Raw genomic sequence first — 24,703 nt, forward strand, 5'->3', positions numbered from 1 at the left:
TTCAAACATAGCGATGAGTTATCTGTTACATAATGATCTAGGGTACGAGTCAGCTGAGTTCAAGCTCCTTATTCATAGCTCTACTGCCGAGCGGATGACAATTCAGTACAGGGTATTCAATAAACAACTTACGTCATTTACAGTTTATGAATATCATATGTTATTAATTTATGGAGAAAGTCGTCGTAATTCAAGCGAGACAAGAAGGATGTACCGTCAAAGTTTTCCTCAAAGAAGGTTATCTAATCGGCGAACTTTTGTAGCAGTTTCTCAACGATTTTTAGAAACTAAGATTCTCTTACCCAATTTCGAAAATTACACAACCAGACATTTCTTTTAAAATGATACTGCTTTACGGAAGCGGGAGAGATTAAAATTTTGCATTAGAAAAATGTTCGTGTGATTTTGTGCAAAATACCATTGTTTATTCTTTAGACATACAATTAAAAAATGGAGCAATATTGTTACATAAAATGTAAATTTACCATAATGTTCTATTAATGAGATTGAAAGTTTGTATTTGCTGCTCGTTTTATGTAAACAACAATGTTATCATGGTCCGCTCCTGCATTAGAACAGAGCATCTGTACCGGTATGTCCGTATCCGCTTGAGCTGTACTGTGTACTTATCTATGCAGCAACGTTTAAAAACATATAATATTGTAAACTTTAATAATTGGTTAAATATTGCAATTAGAAAAATATTATAAGGGCATTTTTTCTTCCTTATGACATGAATAATAATCATGAGTTAAAATAATGGCACTTATATCCCTTACACCCTGTATTGGATAACTACTTGCAAAGAATGTATTCATATTTATAGTAAGCAGTACATTATCATTGGTTTATATATATATATATATATATATATATATATATATACACACAAAAAAGTATAGAATCCGGATGACTTAAGCCGTTGTTGCTCCAATAGACACCGTAAGTACAGCGGTTATTGATAATGAGGAAAAAATAAAACATTTGTTAACACATGGCTCTCTATGCAAACCATGTTTGTCTTTTTCTAAACTAAGAAAATCAAAATTAGTTTCTCAAGTCAAAAATAAAAACATGTTGGTAGGTCTATCTCTGTAGAATCCTACGCGATGAAATGCGTGCACATTCGTCAAGGTCTACTACAGATGACTGCTAGAAATGGCTAGAAGTTATCTGGATTCTTAGCTTTGCTCAGCAAGCGATACTAACCTCAGTCACGATGCCACATCAGCAGATATACACGGGAAATCACTTTCAGCCACATTCCAGTCTGTATCAAAATGATATGTACCGGTAAATCATTATTCGCGTATTCTTAAATTCGTTATTCAAAACATTCATTTTAGCCATATTGAAATGTAATTTATAGCATTGAATATATACGGAAATCATATGCTACATTCTTTTTCTTTTGCTTTATTTGAGGACCGTTTGATAACTTTCCAATGTTAACCTTGTCACGACTGAATCAAATTCAATTTATGAATTACAGTAATTGGTAAAACTCTGAACTGAAAGTCACTAGAAGTCAAAATAACGCAGTAAGTAGGTACAGAAATCGCTTGGTAATATATCTCAGAAAACTAGAAATAGTATATAATACAGACATTGTAAATATAATAACTATCGAACTGAAATAGATCTCCACTTCACTAACATCACGCTTCACGGAAAACGAATATCGAACTGCACAAGGAATTATCACAGTCTACTGTAGTATATACAGTCACGAAGCTTGAGTTGTTGAGGGTACTAGGAACAATAGACTGTGCCGTACTATTTCGCATTGTCTGTGATGAGGCGATATTAGCGATCCTACTGGTTAGCAACTATCTATGGATGCATATTTACTACGTATTGAGCTTTGTGATCGTATATACTAGACTGTGAAATTATTCAGAATTTAAACACATGAGCATCAAACTATGCAAAGTAGACACTGCCATTAAGAAACTGAAAACTTCTCCCTGAATGAATGAGGTATATTTTTTGTACAAAGCTCAAAACTTCTGAAATGAGAATATCTTCACATATCTGGCGTCCGTTTTGGTAAAGTGCGGACGTCACCAATGGACATAATCATTTATATTTGATTGTAATGTTATAGTTGTGATAGTTACTTTTACAAGCCAGTTATTTTAGCAGTATTAGTAATGTCGAAAAACACTTAAGCCTATATTCTTGCATATACCTGCTTTCCAGCCACAGAGCACTGGTCTTCCATCCAGGAGGCCTGGGTTCGATTCCCGGCCAGGTCGTGGACAAAACAGACATAGCAGTTTTTTTCTTCAGAATACTCTAGTTTCTCTCTATCATTCCAAGTCTGTTTTGTCCAATACAAATTCTACCTAGACCTGACCGGGGATCGAACCCGGACCGCCTAGAAGGAATGCCAGCGCACTAGCACTGTAGCCACAGATGCGGCACAACTAAGACATACATAGACGTTAAAATTCGGCCCGTATTGATTTTTGATAGAATAGGACGTCTCCAAATAAAGTGAAACCAACCTATTTTCGCGTACGTACAGTTCAGAGCTCATTAGTTTAGGGACCTTTGTCAGAAATAATTAAAAACAGAAATACTCATAATGAAGTTATGGAATGCAAAGCAATATATGACAGTATAAAACATACGTATTTAAAAATTCGACGATATTTTAGTATCCAATAAATATCACATTTCAGTACGTTTAACATCCTTGTGAGGCAACATATTTTCAAATTACGGAATGTTTGAAAACTTGCAAAACTTTCATGTGCTTAACCATAAACCAATTTAAGATTGATAAAATCCAAACTTCATATTAAAACAGAACTGCTCAGGATCTCTATGATGAAAAAAATAAATTATAATACGTGGAAGGAGATTCACAGAATCCCACTGATTTAGCGAATACATATTATTTTGTACTAAATGCAATTTTGGTCTACTGCTTGCACATAAATAATTAAAATTCTTCCATTTTCGATTGACTCCCCTATATTAGGCCTATAGTAGTAACGACGTAGTAACTTCTTTAACACTATCCTGGCCACCGGCGTAGCTCAGTCAGCTAAGGTGCTTGCCTGCCGATCCAGTGTTGCGCTCAGGCGCGAGTTCGATCCCCGCTTGGGCTGATTACCTGGTTATGTTTTTTCCGAGGCTTTCCCAACCGTAAGGTGAATGTCAGGTAACCTATGACGAATTCTCGGCCTCATCTCGCCAAAAATCATCTTGCTATCACCAATCCCATCGACGCTAAATAACCTAGTAGATAAAGCGTCGTTAAATAACCAAGTTAAAAAAAACAGTATCCTGTTACATCCAGATAACACTAGTTGCTTATTAGGAACGGTCGTCACTTATTCACTTGTAAGTATATTACGCAACATTCGACTGTGACGTGCGCAGTATCTAGCGTACTTAGTATTACGCTAAAAATGTGAGATCCGCTCATTAATTCCATCTGGGACAAAGACATATTCACGTCAAAATTTTTAAGTGAAATGTGTTCGTCTCCCAAAGAATATAGCCTAGCTACTGTAATGCTGCAAAGAATCAAATTCGAGATTTTAGGAAAATGTACATTTTTTCAGCATCTGATACAGGAAGAAAGTTTGGGCATGTCATCTTCCTTAATTGAATCTATGATTTCGGAAAGAACCTCAGTCACTTCAGTACAGTTTCGAGATAATTATAAAAGGAAAACTATTTGAAAATTTCCACGACATTTTTATATGTAGTTAATTTCTCTGGAAAGAATACCTCAAGATACACATTTAAAGCTCTCTTGTTAACACTTGACACTTCAATTAAAACAGGGATTATAATTTATGAATGATGGATCCAGGTCCTTCCTGTAATCAATGGAAATAGAGGATAAAATATAGTAATAAATTACCTCGAATCATAGTGAATATCTATTAATGTAGACAAATTCAAGTAATGTTTTAGTTACTTGTTTTTAATTGCTTATTTAACGACATTCTATCAACTACTAGGTTATTTTTAGCGTCGATGGAATTGGTGACATCGAGATGGTATTTGGCGACATAAGGCTGAGGATTCGCCATAAATCATCTGAAATTGTCCTTACAGTTAGGGAAAACCTCGGAAAAAAACAAGTAATAAGTCCAAGCGGGAACTGAACCCACGCCAGAGAGCAACTCAATGGCTTTTAGTTATTAGTGTGTGTCTGTCAAAATTCTGTGGCCGGGAGGAAAAAGGTCTTAAATCAATTTTTTGTGAAAATGAGATTTTTTAATAATAAGAAAGACACTCTTTCAGCTTTCCCAACAACGGGACTGCCTCACTGGACAAAGCATAACACACAGATTGAAAACAAAAACAGACCACAAAAGAGAAATGTGGGGAATGAACAAAACAGGGAAATTAAGTACAGGAAGGATAATAGCATAGGGGAGATCGGCCTAAATTGACATACCATTTTGTTTTCCTTCAATATTATCAAAGTAATTAAAATTTTTTATGTAAATTACTTTTTTAATATAAGCTATTATTATAACTCTTCATTCTACATAAAGAAATAAATGATACACATGAATGAAAAATATTAAAAAAACATATTATGAAAAGCATGGAATATGTCACTTTAGGCTGATATGTGCCTAAAATGACATAGTGGTATAATTTTTACTTTAACTAAGTGCATTATCAAAATAAAACACAAAAATTACACAATAATTTTTTCCCCTATCATTAAAGAAAACACGTTAATAGAAAACAAGTAATTAAAGGTCTTATTTGCATATTTCGCATATTTTCTTTGCTCGTGAAGAAATACCTGCGCATTCAGCATGAGCCTATATTTTACATTTCATACATTGGAACCATGTTTCTTTTGGCTTAGACTGACTGTAAAGGTCGTTAAAATACAAACAAGGTTCATCATCATCACCATCATCATCCACATCATCAAACGAATCATCAGCTTCTTCTTGTGAGAATTCCAATCTTTTTTTCACTATCCTTTTCGATTGTCGTTGAACTCTGGATTTCTTTTCTTCTGCCTTTTGCTTTGTCATTTTAATATTTGGGGCACTGGTCAGTTCAGTTAGCCTTTGGGTTGATCTACGTTTCGCTGTAACTTTATCTGACGTAGGCAAAGGTGAAATTTCTAAAATAGGAACTTTCAAAGCTACAGCCACATTACAATTTTTTTTCATTTGAGGAAGCATTAGTGTCTGCAGCAGGTGATGGTGATGAGGATTCCTTGGCAGCATTAGTCAAAGATGTAGATTAAAAAGGAAATTCTTCTGCATTAGCTGGCTCCTTGGGACGATCTGTTATCTCACTTGGTGCAAATTGATGATCCTCAAATATGTCAGCATTCATTGGGCAGAGTCCTGTCTTCTCAAAGCCACTTTGAGCTGTTTTTATACTAGCAGCTTTACCAAATGCAACTGAAAGAATTGAATTTATTTGGTATTCTGTAACGACTCCACCAGGAGTGCCTTCAACCATCTGGTAATCTCCTGGTCATAGAAAATCTTAAAGGGGCCAAAGAATGCAACATGAAGAGGTTGCATACGATGGGTACAGTGGGGAGGCAAACAAACCATAATTACTCCATTTGTTTTAGCATATTCTAGCACGTCTAGATTTTTGTGGCTAGAATGCCCGTCCAAAACCAAGAGAATCTTATCTTCTAAGCTCGCCTTCACATGCTGGCAAAAGTGCTCCAACCACTGCAAGAAAACCTCTCCCGTCACCCAACCTTTCTCCTGAACAAGTCCTAATGTTCCTACTGGCGCGCCATCTAACAATTCATGTTTCCAATTGTTACGTGGGAAGATTAGGGCAGGAGGTACAAAATGTCCTGTAGTTCCCATGCAACACAACGCTGTAACATGCTGTCCTCTCTCAGCACTTGTCAAGCATCCTACTGTTTTTTCCCCTTGGCAGCAAATATCTTTCTTGGTTTTTGAACCATTGATAAGGCACTTTCATCAACATTATAAATTCGCGTCATACTGATATTGTTATCAGTTATAACTCTCTCATATGTTTAAAAGAAATTAAAACTCTTGGCTTATTGAAACCCATATCACGAGCAGCACTTGTAGGTTCAGGTTTTCTCAGAGAAATATCAGATTACGTTTACGAAAGCCAATCAGACAGTCCCAGCCTGCCATACGAGTGACTTTATTGAAACGGTGTTCTATGTCATTCATTTCGGCCAGCTGATATGCAAGTATTCTTACTTCAATAGCCGTCAATCCAAACATTCGAGATTCTAACAGCTTGATGTGATCAACGAGCTCCCTCTCTAGATTTTTATCAAAAGTGCATTTATAACGTCCTAGTGCCACGTAAAATTTTGTTTTTCCCTTTTGACACTCTTCTTCTGAGAGTTGCTTGTGGCACACCATATTGCTTTGCAGCTTTAAGCCATCCCATTTCTTTGTTTTCAACAGCCTGTATAGCTCTTTGCAAGCAGTCTTTACCCCAACTTTGAAAGTTTTCCTTTTGTATTGCCCAACCATCTGTAAAGAAGTTAATATATAATATTTTGGGTCAAATTTAATATTTTCAATTTCTGAAAACATTCAAAATTTTATTTATAAATTAATAAAGCTACTTTTGAAGTTATTTCAGTATTCGTAATTAGGCTAATTTATAACATAACACATTACAAACACAGATATTCCATTATATCTGCAACTTTTAATTTGTCCGGGCAAAGTGACATAACTATGTCACTTTACCCTGATCAGTAGTATGTCACTTTAGCCTGACACAATCTGTTGTACATAACTTAAAAATTCCGCCATTATAATTCCACAATCACGTCAACCAAAGTACTGCTGCATTCCTTAATATTTGGTATACTAGAGTATTCAATACAAACTCTATTTAAAACAAGCGATATGACATAAGAAACAAGAAACAAATCTTACCTCAAAAGTTTGAACAATCTGTATTTGGAAATGAACTTCCTACGTAACACACAGTGCGTCTTGAATGCTACCATCAATAAAGGTTATGTATTCCTAATGTAGCAACACAATACAACCCGGAAATGCAGCGAGACTTGTGACGTTTCTTAGAAACACTCAGTATGTCAATTTATCCGAGTATGTCAATTTAGGCTAGTTTCCCCTACATATAACAGGCCTAAATATAATAAACAAACGGATTAGACGTTCAAACAAAAGTTCTTACTTTTTAGGAAACAAAGTACAGGTGGTATTTTAAAATGGCAAGTGATCCTCTGATAGTAGTAAGGGAAACATCAGGAATGAAGTCGTTGTTCAGCTGGAACTTCTTGCAGAAACTGACAAAGAGGCGAGGTATTGTGCCCCCAGCGCCAACCATTAGCCCAACTACTTCAATGGAGGTGAGGTGATATTTCTCCAAATAGAATGGAACTGTGGGCTCATAAATTCTGCATTTTTCTGCGTGGACTTCAGCGAGCTGTTGTTCCTGTGCCTCGAACCTGTCGGGTCGATAATGTAGGCAGATGTAGAGCCTGGTGGAATAGCAAGCATGTCAATTCGCCGACAGGATCCCTCTTGAGAGATGCCATGGACTTCTTTGTGTACAGTGAGACCTTTCTTCCTCAAGGCTTCGGCAATCTTGGACCTGATTCTGTTATGTCTAAAGCAGAAACAATTCTCTACAATCTGGTAAAACAGTTAAAGTCAAATAAGACACCTGACTGGATTTATAGTGTTACCAATGTCCTAAGCACTTTTTGAATCGAGCACACACAGAATAAAGGACTTACGAATATTTAATACTTTATTCCTTACAAACATCACATGTTTACTTTCCATGCTTCCCTGTAAGTTCATGCATATGTATATACACTTTTTGCTGGTTGAGTGGAAGAGAAGGCCTTACGGCCTTAACTCTGCCAGCTAAAATAAATCATTATTATTATTATTATTATTATTATTATTAAAAAGGTCTAACTTGTATTTTAACCATTTTATCACATACTGATGCCCTTTCCTTTTAAAACTTTAAGCACCATGGTAAACAGTCCTATAATTGAAGAGTCCACTGCAAGAATGATGGATGTCACGTTCTTGTCGAAAATGAACCAAGACTGTCAATGCATAGCTTAAGACATATGGAATGTACATAGAGAGTTATATGACATTAACACTTATAGTCATTGTCAAGTAATGATCGGAAAATCTCAGTTAACCTTTGAATGCTAAACATTTCAAACTTTCAATTGCTTCTCCTGCAAAATGTATTCCAAATGACATCCATCATTCTTGCAGTGGACCCTTCAATTGTTTAAGACCCATTTTGCATTCCTAATAATTTATATTTCTCATTTATTTTGACATGAAAAAGGTCTTATGTTTACATAGTCCCTTCCACTCAGTTTGGGTTGTAATTTTAAAAGGGCTTAAGTGCGGCTATTTTTGGAAATAATCGAGAAAATTGTTAAATGAGCAACATTACCTATTTTAGAAGAAATATAAACAAATAATACCCAGGAAAATCTCTTAATAAAAAAAAAACTCTATAATTGACACCAATTTCAATCTTTCTATCGTTCTCCTGAAAAGTACAAAATTTTTATTCAAGACCTTTTTCCTCCCGGCCACAGAATTAATTAACATATTTTTATAATTCCATTACTGAAAGCATAAAAATTTCAAGTTGCTGTTAACATTCTTCACATTTTACATTAAAACATTAACATTTAAACAAATATCTGTAATATGTATCTGATAACACTTCCTACATTTTTGTATCTTCATTCCATAGTTGGCCATCAGAAGATATCATTTCAGAATTCTTCATTTTCTGATACATAGGCAGCTGAATTCTTAATATCAAACATTTTGCACATTGATTGGAACTTCATTGTCTGGATATGCAATGCACACAGGCAGAGCAATATTTTGTTTTTGAAACAAAAACAGGTGAAATGTGCTTAAGTTCAAGTCACCAATACACTCACAGGCAGTAACCAACCTTTTCTTTTCACTTTCATAGATAGACTGGTTGAATGTAGACGCAATGAATAAAATTTTACGGTCTCTCGCAACAAACTAGGAAAAGTTTCTACTGAGATGCAAGTATTTTTATACGTTGATGGCCACCATGTTTTAAAATCTAGCATATCTGTTCCTTGCACCCCCTGCACCATAAAATTCCCAACAAAGCAAAATATCCATGGTGCGCGAAACAGCCGACAGCCAACTTTAGAGTGCAGAAAGAACTGCAGTCCTGGACTCCGGATCTTTCTGCACTCAACCAGAAATTCAATCCCATTTTTCAACATTAGATTTCCGTAGATTGAGGACTTTTCTATGCACCTCGAGAGATTCAAATCTGCTCATAACTGAATTACATAAATAAAATGTGACTCAGGTCCTTTCTGCAATCATCAATTCAATTATTTAGGTGGATTTCGTCCATTGGATTTAATATCTACCAGTCAATTTATTTGGGAATGACGAACATAAAATATGATTTTTACTAATAAAGTAATAGGCTTCTATCCGAAATCAAAAACATAACATGAATGTGATAAAGACTCAAACTAAAAAAAAAATATATATATATATTAAAGGAAGTTTTCAATGGAAAAAAAAAAAAAAAACATCTTCTGCATGCCTCTGGAAAAAAAAAACTAAGGAAACTAGTGAAGTACTTTGTGTGGAGTATGGTAATTAAAATATGTCTCAGTGAACCGTACAGCAAAGTCCGTATAGACCAGTTTCTGATGTTTTTCCAGTTCATTGCCGAAGCTAGGAGATGCACTATCACCTTTACTTTTTAGCTTCACTCTAGAATATGCCATTAGGAAAGTCCAGAAAAACAGAGAGGGTTACGGGTTACATCAGCTTCTTGTCTATGTGGATGACGTTAATATGTTAGGAGAAAATCAACAAACACGAACATTTTCCTTGAAGCAAGTAAAGCGGTAGGTTTGGAAGTGAATCCCGAAAAAACAAAGTATGTGATTATATCTCGTGACCAGAATATTGTACGAAATGAATATTATAATAATTGGAGATTTATCTTTCAAAGAGGTGGAAAAATTCAAATATCTTGGAGCAACAGTAACAAATATAAATGACACTCGGGAGGAAATTAAATGCGGAATAAATATGGAATATACCATTATTATTCAGTTGAGAAGCTTTTATTATCCAGACTGCTATAAAAAAAAAAGCTGAAAGGATTTATAAAACAGTTATATTACTGGTTGTTCTGTATGGTTGTGAAACTTGGACTCACTCTGAGAAAGGAACAGAGGCTAAGAGTGTTTGAAAACAAAGTACCTATGAAAATATTTGACGCTAAGAGGGATGAAGTTACAGGAGAATGGAGAAAGTTACTTAACACAGAACTACACATTTTATATTCACCTGACATAACTAGGAACATTAAATCCAGACGTTTGAGATGGGCAGGGCAAGTAGCATGTATGGACAAAACCAGAAATGCATATAGAGTATTAGTTGGAAGAACATTGGGGAAAAAAAGCCTTCAGAGAGGCCGAGACGTAGATGGGAGGATAATATTAAAATGGATTTGGGGGAGCTGGGATATGATGGTAGGGACTGGATTAATCTTGCTCAGGATAGGGACCAATGGCAGGCTTATGTGAGGGTGGCAATGAATCTCAGAGTTCTCTAAAAGCCATTTGTAAGTTATTTTTTTAATCTTAACAGACACCATCCACTGAGGAATTTTGTACATTACTTCAAAATAGTAAAGTGAAAGTTTATGAAGATGAAATTTACGATGAATTTTGTGTGATTAGAAAAATCCTGGTACATATTTAAAACTCTGGATAATGATGAAGGATACGTGATAAAGAATTATTCCTTTTACATTAAGAATCCTAGTTAAAATGATTTTCTCTATCATAAAACAAAACTGAATTAACATTAGGAATAAATTGGAAGTTGATTTGGCTAAGGTGTGAGCTACAGGTGCTAAATAATTTCTGAAGTAAAAAATACAATGAAATGTTTGTTTTATATTTCTAAAAGATAAAACTTTACTCAAACCTGCTTGCAGCAAAAAAAAAGTACATCAATCACAATTTAAAAAGTCATAATAAGATGAACCTTCTTCTTCAGACAGAATTAAAGAGCCTTGTAGAGAACTTTTCTATATAAGTAGTTTTCTACTAATTCAGTATTTATTTTATATAGGATATTAGTGCAATTAATTTTTTAAGATCTGCACAAGAAAAACAATTGAACATTTCTTGCTCTTCCTGAGAATTAGTGTCCTTTTTCATTCTTGGTATCGAACAGGTGAGTGAAAAAGGATAATATTACAAAATTGTGGAAAATAAATTGAGATAGCCATTTTGTAGGGATTTAGAAAACACACATACATAAAAAGGTAGCTACTGAGTGTGAAAAGGAAAATATTCCCGTCTCCTTTGTTGCATTAATTGGCCTTGAAAATTTGGTTGAATGTAAGAAGCATAATATTTCGGGAAGGTTACCTTTTTTTATACTACAGACTGTGGTTGTCACTTGTAACCGTGCCAATTCAGTTGTTTTCCCGCTAGATCTGGCATTTTTAGTGTTAGTTTTGTGGGTAAAACTGACGAAATTTGTATTGTTCAAACAGGGATTTAGCAGATATTTTTAGCACTCATAGCAGCAAAATAACCTCATTTTGCAATGACAGTATAGCAATTTAGCGACTTCTGCACTGTTTTATAGAGGGTTTTTAAGAATCGAGTTGACAATACTGGTCACTTGTCAGTAAACAGCTGGGCTTGTGTTACATTCTCTGTGATATTTTCATGTTGTGCTCCAAGCCCTTTTGTAAAGTTTTCATTATTTTTAGTATATACAGTGAAACCTCTCATTTACGGACATCGAAGGGACGTAACAATCTGTCCGCATCTGGGAGATGTCCTTTATTTGGAGGGAGGCTCCCCAATCTAACAGTAAATTTATAATATGCATTATATATCCCTTCACGCTTTAAATGAAATGTATTACTGCAGTTTGATTCTAAATACAGTCTACTGTACTACAGTAAATTCTTTGAAACTTTTAACTACAGTAAATAAGACCGAAAAAGGAAAATACAGTACTGTGCCATGCAATTTTATTCTAGGTCTACAGTTATGCAGTACTGTAATTTGCAGTTTTCAACTTAACCTTTACGTTCAGGTGCCATGTCTCTCGAAAAAGAACAACTGATTGAAGTGAAGAGAATAATCCTACTAACAAATCTTGTGTCGAATACAATTTCACGATTGCGGAAACCTTGGACCCATCAGACTGGTTAAATTTTATGATCATGTTTATCCACCTGCTTTCAGCTAACAAGGGGTAGCCGGCTGGGTTAGTGATAGCCTACAAGACCCTTATTGTCTTCTTTCATGTTAAGGAATTTCTGTACAGTTCTCAAAACTATATTTTCCTTTTTTGTAACACATTAGGTCTTAAAATCAAAGTTCTGTCCGCAGTCAGGCGGTAAAGCAAGCTTTAGGACTGTGAAACAGCTGTCCGTGTCCGTGTCTGAAAGTGTCCATAAACGAGAGTTAAATTTATCATTATTTCTATATTATTTCAGTTGGGACATAAAAATCTGTCCGTATATGAGGAGTGTCCGTATCTTGGGGGTGTCCGTAAGAAGAGGTTTCACTGTATTACACATTTTCAATTTTTAATTCATTAATAGATACTCTCGTTAAGAAATTATTATTATCAGCAATTTCACTTGTCATAAAACCATTGAGTGGAAAAAGGATAACTTTCCAGCATATTTAATTCTTAATAATTAATAAAGTAATGTACATTTTTATTTGATATTTTGGGACTGAATTCTTATTGACTAGGCCTGCAATTGCCTAATAGTAAGCTTTACAATAAAACATATTTTCGCCAGTATAGTGTTTTTTGTGTTTTCGCAGAAACAGAGGAAATTGTAATATCATCCTTTTTCCACTCGGCTGTATTCTTGTCACCCTATGTAAATGACTAGAGGCCGGATGTTGATGACCTAAAAATCTACTTAAAATGATCATTAAAATGCCCTGAAACTACTACAAAAATGACACAAAATTAAAAGAAAATGGCATTTAAATATTATTCACAACTTCTTAAAAATTAGTCACCTCGTTTCAATGACTGCCCTGCAAATCTCAGAGAGAGGAAACAACTTCCTGGAATTTGGCAAAGATGGAGGAAAAGAACATGCAACAAAATGAAGGATTTAATGGAAACTATAGATTTAATGAGAATTTACAATGTGTTTCAATCAGGGGTGGTCCATATCAGTGCCTTCATTCTCCGTCTCCTCCTCCTTCTGCGCTTAAATTTTTTACCAGATCTTTCAGATGAGGAAGTGTGAATGACAAAACAAATTGTGGGAATAGAGTGCATTCTTGCAATCTTTGTGTTAAAAATACTGCCTACTACAGTAGACATCCCTTCCAAACCATGTTGAGGACACAACGTCCTGTCCAGGACATGGTGCAAGTTTCCTCCCTTCCAAACATAAATTCTAAAGACACCCTCGTACCGACAAAAGAACAGAAGCGGTCAAAGTCCTCACTTAAACTAAGCTGTTGTCAAGCATTTTATATTACTTCCGTTGTGTGAAGTGAAGCCTTCAGTGGAATGAGAGATGGACTTCAGAGTCTGTTCCAAACTATAAAACTCAAACTTCACTGTATGACTTGAGGCTTTCCCAGCGTCTGATATAGAATAACTCTTCTCGGGTTCTCAGCCAGGTGAGTTGGAGATTAGCTTCCAAGCTTTCGATGGCTAGCTCTGCCATCTGCTTCAGGGAATGAACTGATGTGGGACCATATCTAGCCGGTATATATGCAAAAGTAGGGCTTCCCGCTGTGGGCCAATCAGGAGCTAGTTCCTAGTCCCGACCGCCAGGCGCATTCTGGTTGGTGGAAGCGGCAGCCAATCAGCACACGGCAGACAGTCGGGACCAGCAAGTAGCTCCTGATTGGCCTGCAGCGGGAAGCCCTACTTTTGCATATATACCGGCTAGACATGGTCCCACATTACTTCATTCCCTGAAGAAGATGGCAGAGCTAGCCGTCGAAAGCTTGGAAGCTAATCTCCAACTCGCTGAGAACCCGAGAAGAGTTATTCAAACTTCACTGTTATTCACTTATTCAGTAGGTAATTACTACTGACCTATTTGGTTAGGAAATGATTTAACAGATTTATCAGTAAAGAAGAAAGTAAAATACATTCCAAATGGTCTAAAAGTTCTTCCAAGTATTAAAAATGACCAAAAATGCCGAAAAAAAATTACCTATTGGTTAAAAAATGTCAAACAATGCAAAAAATTCAATATAAGAAATTACTTTTTTACGTTGATATTAACATAGAAAGGTTTCCTATATTAATAGGCATCGTCCTAATGTGAAAAATAAGAAGAAGACTTTTCTTCAACATCCGCCCCCTATAAATGACAAATAGACAGCAGTTTTATTATCTGAGCAACTAACTCACTTCACAATTTCATGTCAGTAATTTTATTAAAATCCACGAGGTAATGCAATATGATCGTCGCAGAATGGAAGGTACATGGAATATGTCATGATTCAATGAAATTAAATAAAATTCTCTCATAATTTATTGTGTAAATATTCAAACATAATAATTAACTCATATCCAAGTTAGTTTGGACAACTTCAATTCACACTTGTTAAAAAAAAGTATTCTGTTTGTTAAGTGACTCCATGCCAATGGTGGGCAATTAATGTACAAGAAAAATGTTCATGCATCAGAGTCAATATTTGTATACTACTTATAAAAGAATAGCTTCTTCCGATAGAACAATCACTTTTTGTAAAACAATGTACAGTACTTTGTGTACTGTACTGTCTACAGTAACAAGCATGATGACGTCTGCTTTCCTTCAGTTTTTTTTTTTTTTATGCCAGTGTAAATGTAAAATGACACAGGTACCATAAAACCCACGTAAGAAGTTTTCCTAAAACCACTACACTCTCATGGGAAAACAGAAGGGAAAAATATTGCATATTCACTTTCAAGCTAAGAAGTTCAATTACTTTTTGATGAATTAATCTTGTGCATTAATTCTGTAACTATCAGCAAATAGTCAAAATATGTAGTAGAGTCGATAATTTCGTGAACGGACAGCTGTGCAGCACAAGTACGTATTGCATCCCAGAATGAATTGTATGTACCAGCAGCATCATCTATGTACTGTTCAATGATGACAAGGAATTTGTATAAATGCGTAACTGTGTGAACAATGTTAGCTACAGTCATTTACAGTAATAGTTGCCACGTCCATCATGTCAACATTAACAGTCTGGCATAACATTAACAGAAACTCTGAAGAAACTTCAACAAGCCAGGGCTATAATGCAATAAATGTTTGGCAGAAGGATTGCGTGGATGATGATGCACAAACTGATCACCAAAAAAATGGCTTCTATATTAAATGAAAATTCCTCCAAGTCATCAATGTGTTCTTTTCAGTGAGTTAGAAAACAAAGCAATGCAGCATTTCAATGTCTACTTAGCATGTTGTGATATTCTTCTGTTTTCCATGTGAAATACCAGTTTTGTAGGCAGAGGTTCCCTTCAGCAAAGGAAGTCCCCATATCTGCAAGCAAGACCTTTGGTTTATACTGGAAAATGCTTTTTTTCAGGAACATTTCCAGTTACTATCAATGCTAGCAAAAGCATATTGCAGCTGTAGGGGGATACTCCACAAAAAATTAAAACTTTTTTCCTAATAATTTTTTAACCAAATTTTGAGACCATGTTTACTGTGTAAAGGACTAACATAATCCAAATTTTGAATTCCCAAATGTTTTTGGCTTTTGATTTCTTTTTCTATTTTTTTAAGAAATATTGTCAAACCCAATTTTTTAGTAGAAGAGCTCAATTTTTTAACTTTCTACTTTTTTGGTTACATTCCCAAGACATAGAGAAACATTTCTATGCATTCATTTGATGAAATATCTCATTTATTCGCTTTCAAAAAATTGTTTGAACCTTTGAAAATGTTATTTTTTCTATAATTCAAGAACAAAAATATTAATAAAATAAATTAGCATTTCTTACAAAATAAATGCATAGAAACATGCAGCTACATCATAAATATTTGCAGTAAAAATTTCATCCAAGTGATTGATATTTGGCATAAAAAAAGTTGGTGTTGAATCAAGAAAAATAAACTTACGGAAAAATGGATTTGAAAATGAAATGAATATTTATGTAACACATACCTATTAAAATTCATCTCCACTACATTCATCTAGTAACTTCAGGGAGCCAACTTTAGAACAACTAGATTTGTAATCAGAAATTTGTAAAAAAGAATTCTTTAACGGAAAAATAATTCTGACAGCTCTTCTTCTTTAATTAAAAACAATGTTTAAATATATTTGTAAACAGAATCGAACTAAATCCATTTGGGATATGAAAATATACATATAAAGAAGTGAAATAGTCAATAAAAATGTTTTGGAAAATGTTCATGATTTTCAGTGGAGTCTCCCCTTAATGCGTTACAGCTGTTCATAATAGTCACAGTCTACTAAATTATTGACTCTACTATTGTATTTTGCTTTTTGCATTTTGCTGTGTCGTACTGAATTTCTTAATATATAATGTCCTGATTTCAATATTAAAATATCTACTACTTCACAGGATTAAATGAGCAATATAAATTTTTAAGTGTGAAATATACTGCATCACTTTCTTGTATGTGTTTTATTTTTATTAAGACTGGTACAGATTGGTACCACTAACAAAGTAGAATATATTCATTAGCCAGTGTGGACAGTATTAACTGGTATTATTATCATATTTCATTGCATAATCGTCGCATTTTTAATGCCCTCTTTTTTGGCGTCAAAATATACAGTGCGACCTTTATGTGAAGAATAAATTAAAATGGTAATGATTAGTCACATCAACTTTCAGTGATCAGCTGGAATATAATGAGGGCATGTGCGAGCAACAGGGCTGAATTGCGTGATTCGTAGCAGAAGAGGAAAGAGAGGGGAAGGAGGGGGAACTGGTATTTGTGCGTGAAGCTGGAACAATAACGTGAATAATACCTTAAAAATATTAAAAATTACTGTAATGTTATTGAATTAAAAACACTTTTTTGTTGACGAAAACCATTCACAGTATTGCTGAATCACATGTACCGTTACATCTGATACACTGAAGTCAATATTTGACTATTGGATCAGTCCGTGGAAAGATGATTGGTTTAGGCCTAAAAAAAGTATTTGAACACTGGTAAACAACCATCGCTCACAACCTACAATTGAACTGAACTGAACTGAAGGCATTTATGGTTACTGACTTGGTGCTAACATCTCGCACCCCACTGCCACTACTGTTTCTCGCACACTCGACCCTGAGCATAAAGATACTTTGTGTTGCAGTGGCGGCACATTATTTTTAAATAATTCTAATCGCGATAACAGAAATATCCATTTTAGAGTCCTCATCAATCTGTCTATAAATAAGGGTGCAACCATTAAACTATGGTGACGATTATGCAATGAAATATGGTATACTGCACAAATCTTCAAATTTCCTGGCAATGCCTATTTCAAAACGGAAAAAAAAAAAAAAAAAAAAAAAAAAAAGCTTACCGATCACAAGAATGTAGTATATTATTATTTGTGCAAATCTTACCTTGCACTACAAGCAAAAACTTTGCTTACACTACTCACAAGTGTGTGTAACTAGCGAAAGTGCCCCACAAACTAAGGTGCAATGCACGATTATGATTTCCCTTGTTCAAAAATACAAAAAACTTTATTTCTGAGAAGTTAAAGAGCTTGTCCAATATTGTATTCATTATAATTACTGATATGTTCCTATAATTTTAATGCACCAGCATTATAGAGAACTAAAACCTGAGAGAAATGTATTATTTCTTTGCATCATATAAGGGAACAGAGTACAAAATGTTACCAGTTTTGAGAGAAGACTCCGTAAGTGGGTTTGTATTGGTATCGATTCAATGTATTTATTCCCTAACAGCCAGTAAGTGCTTGTGGACCATTTCCTCTTTGTTAATGAGATGAGTTGTCTTGTTTACTAGTTGCATGAGTGAGCTAAGATGGTTGGACCAATCATTTAGGACATCATTTGGATCTTTGCTTTGTGTAAAGCTCACAACTCCTGCGGGTCGATCTGTTTTTGCTAGCACAGTCTTGTTTACTACCAGATTCGATAAGAAGTCTTCTGTTTCCTGAAAAGAAAAATGTATGAATTTTATTCCTTTCCATAAGAAACCAGAAACACAGATAACAAAATTTACAACATAAAACTCTGGATTAAAGTAAAATTTAAGAAAGAACTATAAAATTAAAAATACTGAAAATATAAAGAATCCAAAATGGAGGAAACTTCTACAATATGAAATTTACTTTCTCATTAAGTATGATTTGAGAGTTCCAAAGTGTTCAACGTGATGCGAGACTTTTGGGATATTATACCATATTGTAATTAATGCATTCAACAGTGCCCCACTGTCTCTCCTCAAAATACTTCTCATCAATATTCATCTGACAATTTGTAAGCTGACACAGGAAATTTAAAAGTTACACTGAACACTTCAAAATTCCCTCTCAAGGATACATGTGTGAATGTGGTGAATCATAACTAGGGGGCGGATGTTGATGACCTAAAAATGTACTTAAAATGATCATTAAACTGCCCTTAAACTAATGCAAAAATTACATAAAATTAAAATAAAATGACATTTAAATATTATTCACCGTAATCGCACCACAACTTCTTAAAAATTAGTCACCTTGTTTCAATGACTGCCCTGCAAATGCCGGAGAGAGGAGGCAATTTCCTGGAATTTAGCTAAGATAAAGGAAAAGAACATGCAACAAAATGAAGGTTTTAAGGAAACGCTATAGATTTTAATGAGGGCTAACAATGTGTTTCAATTAGGGGCCTGTTTCACAATGTTTACAATCTTTGTAAATTGTAAACTTCTGTTTCATAATCTTTGTTTGTAATGTTGAACTTTACAAAGGAAATCAAATCTTTACAAATTATATTTTGCTCACTTTACAAGTGGTATTCTATTTCACAATGAAGAGTAATTTTACAAACGTGTAAACTTTACTTGTAAAATTAGCACATTTTCTACAATAGCTCTGAGATGTGTAAAGTTTGATATTGCAACAAATTATGAATAAATACAATAAAGAAATACTTATTAATTTAATTTTTGAGTAACTGGATAATATTAAGAATTAAACTAATGCAGTTTTGATGTTATTAAGGAGTTCTAATAACCCAGACGAAGACACTGAATTTAGGCCTAATCAAACGAAGACATACGTAAAATTCTCCGGCTAAGAATTAATAACATGTTCGTATCATTGTATGAATTTAATGAAAGGTTTGTAATGAGTCCCGCACTATACTTAATAATACCGTGTAAGTATTTATATATGAAGACTCTACTTAATAAATACTCGCACTTAAAAAAAGAAGTTCCCTGCACCAAAAATAAATAACTCAATAATGCAATAACGTCATTACATATGCGGTATTCTGAAGTCGTTTCAAGTCCCGTTTCACTGGAATCTCTCCTACAAGATATGGGACATCATATCCAACATCCAAAAAGGGAAAAGTGATGCCCTAACCTCAAAGCGAGAACTGTATTGTTTTGCATTGGTTGCATACTAGCTGTCAGTTCCGTGCGTTAGCAGATAAGCACAGAATTTCTAAGATATCAATGTGCAAAAGTGCCCACAGGGTAGTTGATGTTGTTAAAAAGAGTTAAATTCGGGACAGGGTTTTGATCACCAAAATGTTATTTACTATAGCACAGAATGTTTATGCTGCTGCTGGGATTACTAATGTTTGTGATGTTATGGATGCAACATTAATAAATACTGATGGATAAACACAACAAATGAACCTGATTTTGTACTTAGACATCGCAATTATTTTATCAACTTCACATTTGTACGTGGACCAAATCTGTTATTTACTTATTTGACTGAATTTGGTGCTAACTTTGTTCATTTAAGTAATAGACGTATTGGTATACTCGACCAATCACATCACATGAAACTCCATTGTCACCAACATATACAAATCTAAATACTTTTAATTTTCTTTAACAATACTTTATATTTTCTGTTGGTGAAATATGAATCAGCAAGCTTAGAATAATCTATTTTAGTACAAAATATAAACATATTTTTCGATAGTAGTAAAAATACAGTGACTTTAGCTCTGCTCCTTAGCGATTTCTGTAAACTGTCGGTGGCGATATTGTGTAACCAATAATGCGTATTTGTAAATTTCTTTAGCTGATTTTGTAAAGTTCGTCAAACTTTACAAACTAATAAGATAGCATTGTGAAATACAATTTACAAGCATTTGTAATCTTTTACCTGTTATTTGTAAATTGTTAATTTGTAATTTGTAAGGATTGTGAAATGGACCCCAGGGGTGGTCAGTCAAAGCCCTTACTTAAACTAAGCTGTTGTCAAGCATTTTATATTACTTCCGTTGTGTGAAGTGAAGCCTTCAGTGGAATGAGGGATGGACTTTAGAGTCTGTTCCAAACTATAAAACTCAAACTTCACTGTTATTCACTTATTCAGTAGGTAATTACTACTGACCTATTTGCTTAGAAAATGATTTAACAGATTTATCGGTAAAAAAAAAAAGTAAAATGCATTCCAAATGATCTAAAGGTTCTTCAAAATATTAAAAAAAAAAACAAAAAATGCCGAAAAAAATATAAAAATGACCTATTAGTTCAAAAACGTCATAAAATGCAAAAAAATACAATATAATTATTATTTACGTTAATATTAATATAGAAAGGATTTCTATATTAATAGACATCGTTCTAATGTGAAAAATAAGATGACTTTTCATCAACATCTGCCCCCTAATCATAACAGACAATTGTTCATCTCTTATATGACTGTCTTCATAGCAGCAAGAGATGTGACTTACTTGGTCATTTAGAATCTTGTGGTGCGAATTTTTCCAAGCCAAATGCGGAGATATTCAAAAGACAGTGTTGCAGTTCGTTGTTCAATAATTTCATAACGAAAATATTTAAAACTTTATAATTACTATTAAAGTATTTTTGTGTATAATAACTAAAACCCTAACATATCTAGTGTGGCGAAATTGGGTTATTCACACTGGGGAATTAACATTAAAATTATTATTATTAATAATAATAATAATAATAATAATAATAATAATAATAATAATAATAATAACTCAAAATGATTCGACTTCTCTGCGAGTTGCAGTTTTATCAGTCTAGTATCCATTAATAACAAACACTTCAGCTATATTAGTTGATATACAGAGCGTTAAAAAAAGTATGGAATATTACTCATAACTTCTTAAATTTTAATTTTACAAAAAAAAAAGTTTTATACAAAAGGTGTTGGAGATAAACCATACAATATGGTATCAATGTTCAAAAAAAGTTAGTTATTCAGACATACAGAGTATGGCAGCAAACTTTATTTTTTTTAAATGGCACCCTATATTAAAATTTACATATTCCAAGTCTCCATTAAATTTTACGTAGGAATGTGTAGAAATTTTACCCATTCATCCGTTTCATGTATTTTAATTATTTATTAAACTTGTTTCGTTAACTTCATACTTGAGACAAATGAGTACGTAAAATCATGTTGTGTAGGCCATAAAACTAAACAAAACAATATTACTAACCAAACTTCACCACAATGTTCCAGTGTGTAATGAAAACTGTCCATTATATGAGATGGAATAGATCAGTCATGTAACTGTAAGAAAGACAATGGACTGTTTTTGTGATAAACTGGGACAGTGTTTGGCTGTGAATGGTTCTCATTTTTAGCATCTTTTGTAAATGAGGATAGGCCACTAGACGGAACCCAAGAGGTGAAACTTAAACTGAGAGGATTCAATCCGACATTGAGATGGGAATCCGGTGTGGCTTAGTGGATAGAGCGTCAGCACATAAAGTGAAAACCCGGGTTCAAATCCTGGTGCCGGAGAGAATTTTTCTCTGTTCCACTCATTCTTCATCATATGATGATGCAGAATTTCTGCACAGAAATATCATATGTACTTCAGTACATCGTAATAATACATGATATGCGAAAAAATAATCACTTAGTGATTTAAGACAGCGCTTACTCCGTCGGATCCCGGCCACTTAGTCACTCATAATGAGTGCACCTCTGCACATGTACGGACATTGTTGCCACTGTCATACATCTATGACACAGTGTATGAGGGTAGGCCACTAGAGGGAACCCAAGAGGTGGAACTTAAACTGAGAGGATTCAATCCGAGATAGCGATGGGAATCTGGTGTGGCTTAGTGGATAGAGCGTCAGCACGTAGAGCTGAAAACCAGGGTTCAAATCGCGGTGCCGGAGAGAATTTTTCTCTGTTCCATTCATCCTTCATCTTTTGTAAAGTTTTGTTAATAATAGTGTTTTGTTTAGTTTTATGGCCTACTCAACATGATTTTACATGCTTATTTGTCTCAAGTTTGAAGTCCACGAAACAAGTTTAATAAGTAGTTAAAAAACACAAAATGGGTGAATGGGTAAAATTTCTAGACATTCATATGTAAAATTTAATGAAGATTCGGGATATATAATTTTTAATATAGGGTACCATTTAAAAAAATAAAGTGTACTGCCACACCCTGTACGAGGTCTGTCTAAAAAGTATCCGACCTTTAGCCAGAAAAAATATTTCAAATACCTGATGGGGTTGGGACCCTAATCCCCTTCAAAGTAGGCCCTTGTGCTTGCACACACTTAGCCCACCGATCCTTCCACTGCCGGAAACACCTCTGGAAGTCTTCTTTTGGAATGGTGTTCAGCTCCGTCGTCGCATTCCGCATTATCTCTTCTCTACTCTCAAAATGGGATCCTTTCAGTGGTGTCTTCAATTTTGGAAACAACCAGAAGTCGCAAGGAGCCAGGTCTGGAGAGTAGGGAGGTTGGTGAACGGTTGTAATTCCATGTTTGGCCAAGAAAGTGTGTATCAATTGGGATGAATGTGCGGGGGCGTTGTCGTGATGCAAGTGCCAGTTGTTCGCCGTCCACATGTCTTGTCTTTTGCGCCGAACTGCATCACGGAGTCGCCGGAGAACATCGTGATAGTACTCCTTTGTCACCATTTGTCCTTCCGGTGCGTATTTGTGATGCACAATTCCACGGACATCAAAGAAAACAGTCAGCATCACCTTGATTTTGCTTCGCACCTGCCGCGCTTTCTTCGGCCTTGGAGACTCGGGATGCTTCCATTGCGACGACTGTCTTTTTGTTCCTGGGTCGTACCCGTACACCCATGACTCATCTCCAGTTATCACGGTGTTCAGAAACCCAGGATCAGTGTTGGCGGTGTCCAGAAGGTCCTGTGCAACGTCACGACGGAGGTCCTTTTGTTCCGGGGACAACAACTTGGGCAAGAATTTCGCAGCCACTCGGTTCATGTTCAAATCATCACGCAAAATTGCATGTGCAGAATCTTTACTCACTCCAACCTCTTCGGCAATCTCCCGCACGGTCAAACGACGATCTGCCATCACCAAATTTCGCACCCTCTCAACAACAGCTGCACTCCGAGCAGTTTGGGGCCTGCCACAACGCTGCTCACTCTCCGCTGATGTGCGGCCATCTTTGAATCGGTTGAACCACTCCTTAATTTGTGTTACACCCATCGCATCTTCCCCAAACACCTGCTGAATCTTACGAATTGTTTGACTTTGAGAATCACCAAGCTTTTGACAAAATTTGATGCAGTATCTTTGCTCAATTCGTTCAGTCATCTTGCGAGAAAACTAAATCCGACAAACACCTAGAACAGCACCTTACTTGGCGACCACCAGCCAGTGACTGGCACAAGCGAATGCGGTGAAAAAATTCAAGCATGCGCATTACAGTTCCTCCTTCCACCATGCACAGTGGCGCCGCCTCAGAATCACAACTTTACGCGGGAAAAATTAAGGTCGGATACTTTTTAGACAGGCCTCGTATGTATGAATAACTTTTTTCGAACACTAGTATCATATTATATAGTTTATTTCAAACAGCATTTATATAAAACTTTTTTTTGTAAAATTAAAATTTAAAAAGTTAGGAGTAATATTCCACATTTTTTTAACACTCTGTACAGCGAATTCAGCAAAAATTGATCTTATTAATGATGTACTATAATTATTAGCCGAATTATCCTTGTCTTTTATTCTAAACCAAAAATTACATTTTAAAGACAAAATGGTTTTTCAACAGACATACTTTACAGAAGAAATACCAAATAAAGCTAAAATCAACAGCAGCTCTAACACAACTGCTTTGCAAACAATTCATGTGGCTGCAACACAATTGTTTTCCAAACAATTTATGTGGCTGCAGCTATAAATTTATCAATGAAATTGAGGGTACATAAATTTCATTTTTTGTTCACTGATACAGCTGAAATACCCACTATATCAACAAATGGCCAGGAGAAACATAGTGCACTTTCTAACTGCTTCACAGATGTGTATAAAACTTTCGCTATACTGATAATTTCTTTCATAACAGAGTGAATTTTTATTATGTTAAACTCAAATTTTCGTTATAGTAGTATTTTTTTGTAACCAATGTAAAAAATATGGAAATTACCAAGAAATAATATCATTAAACTGGAAATTTTGCTACTTCAGCATTCACTAGAATGACATTTTGCTGCATAGAGAAAGCCATTTCATTT

The 24,703-nt window shown here is 34.8% G+C and overlaps 1 protein-coding gene across 2 annotated transcripts in view; it reads right to left on the reverse strand.

The window, feature by feature from the left end:
• Positions 1–17,545: 17,545 nt before the first annotated feature.
• The window catches only part of Rpn5 (regulatory particle non-ATPase 5), a 30,257-nt gene continuing 23,099 nt past the window's right edge, over positions 17,546–24,703 (reverse strand). For both annotated transcript variants that reach the window (XM_069828763.1, XM_069828764.1), the window contains exon 9: positions 17,546–18,183. In XM_069828763.1, coding sequence (XP_069684864.1) covers positions 17,959–18,183 — 225 coding nt within the window. In that variant the 3' untranslated portion in view covers positions 17,546–17,958. The remainder of the gene's footprint in view (positions 18,184–24,703) is intronic.

Source organism: Periplaneta americana, chromosome 6 (genome assembly GCF_040183065.1).
Source record: "Periplaneta americana isolate PAMFEO1 chromosome 6, P.americana_PAMFEO1_priV1, whole genome shotgun sequence".
NCBI lineage: Eukaryota > Metazoa > Arthropoda > Insecta > Blattodea > Blattidae > Periplaneta > Periplaneta americana.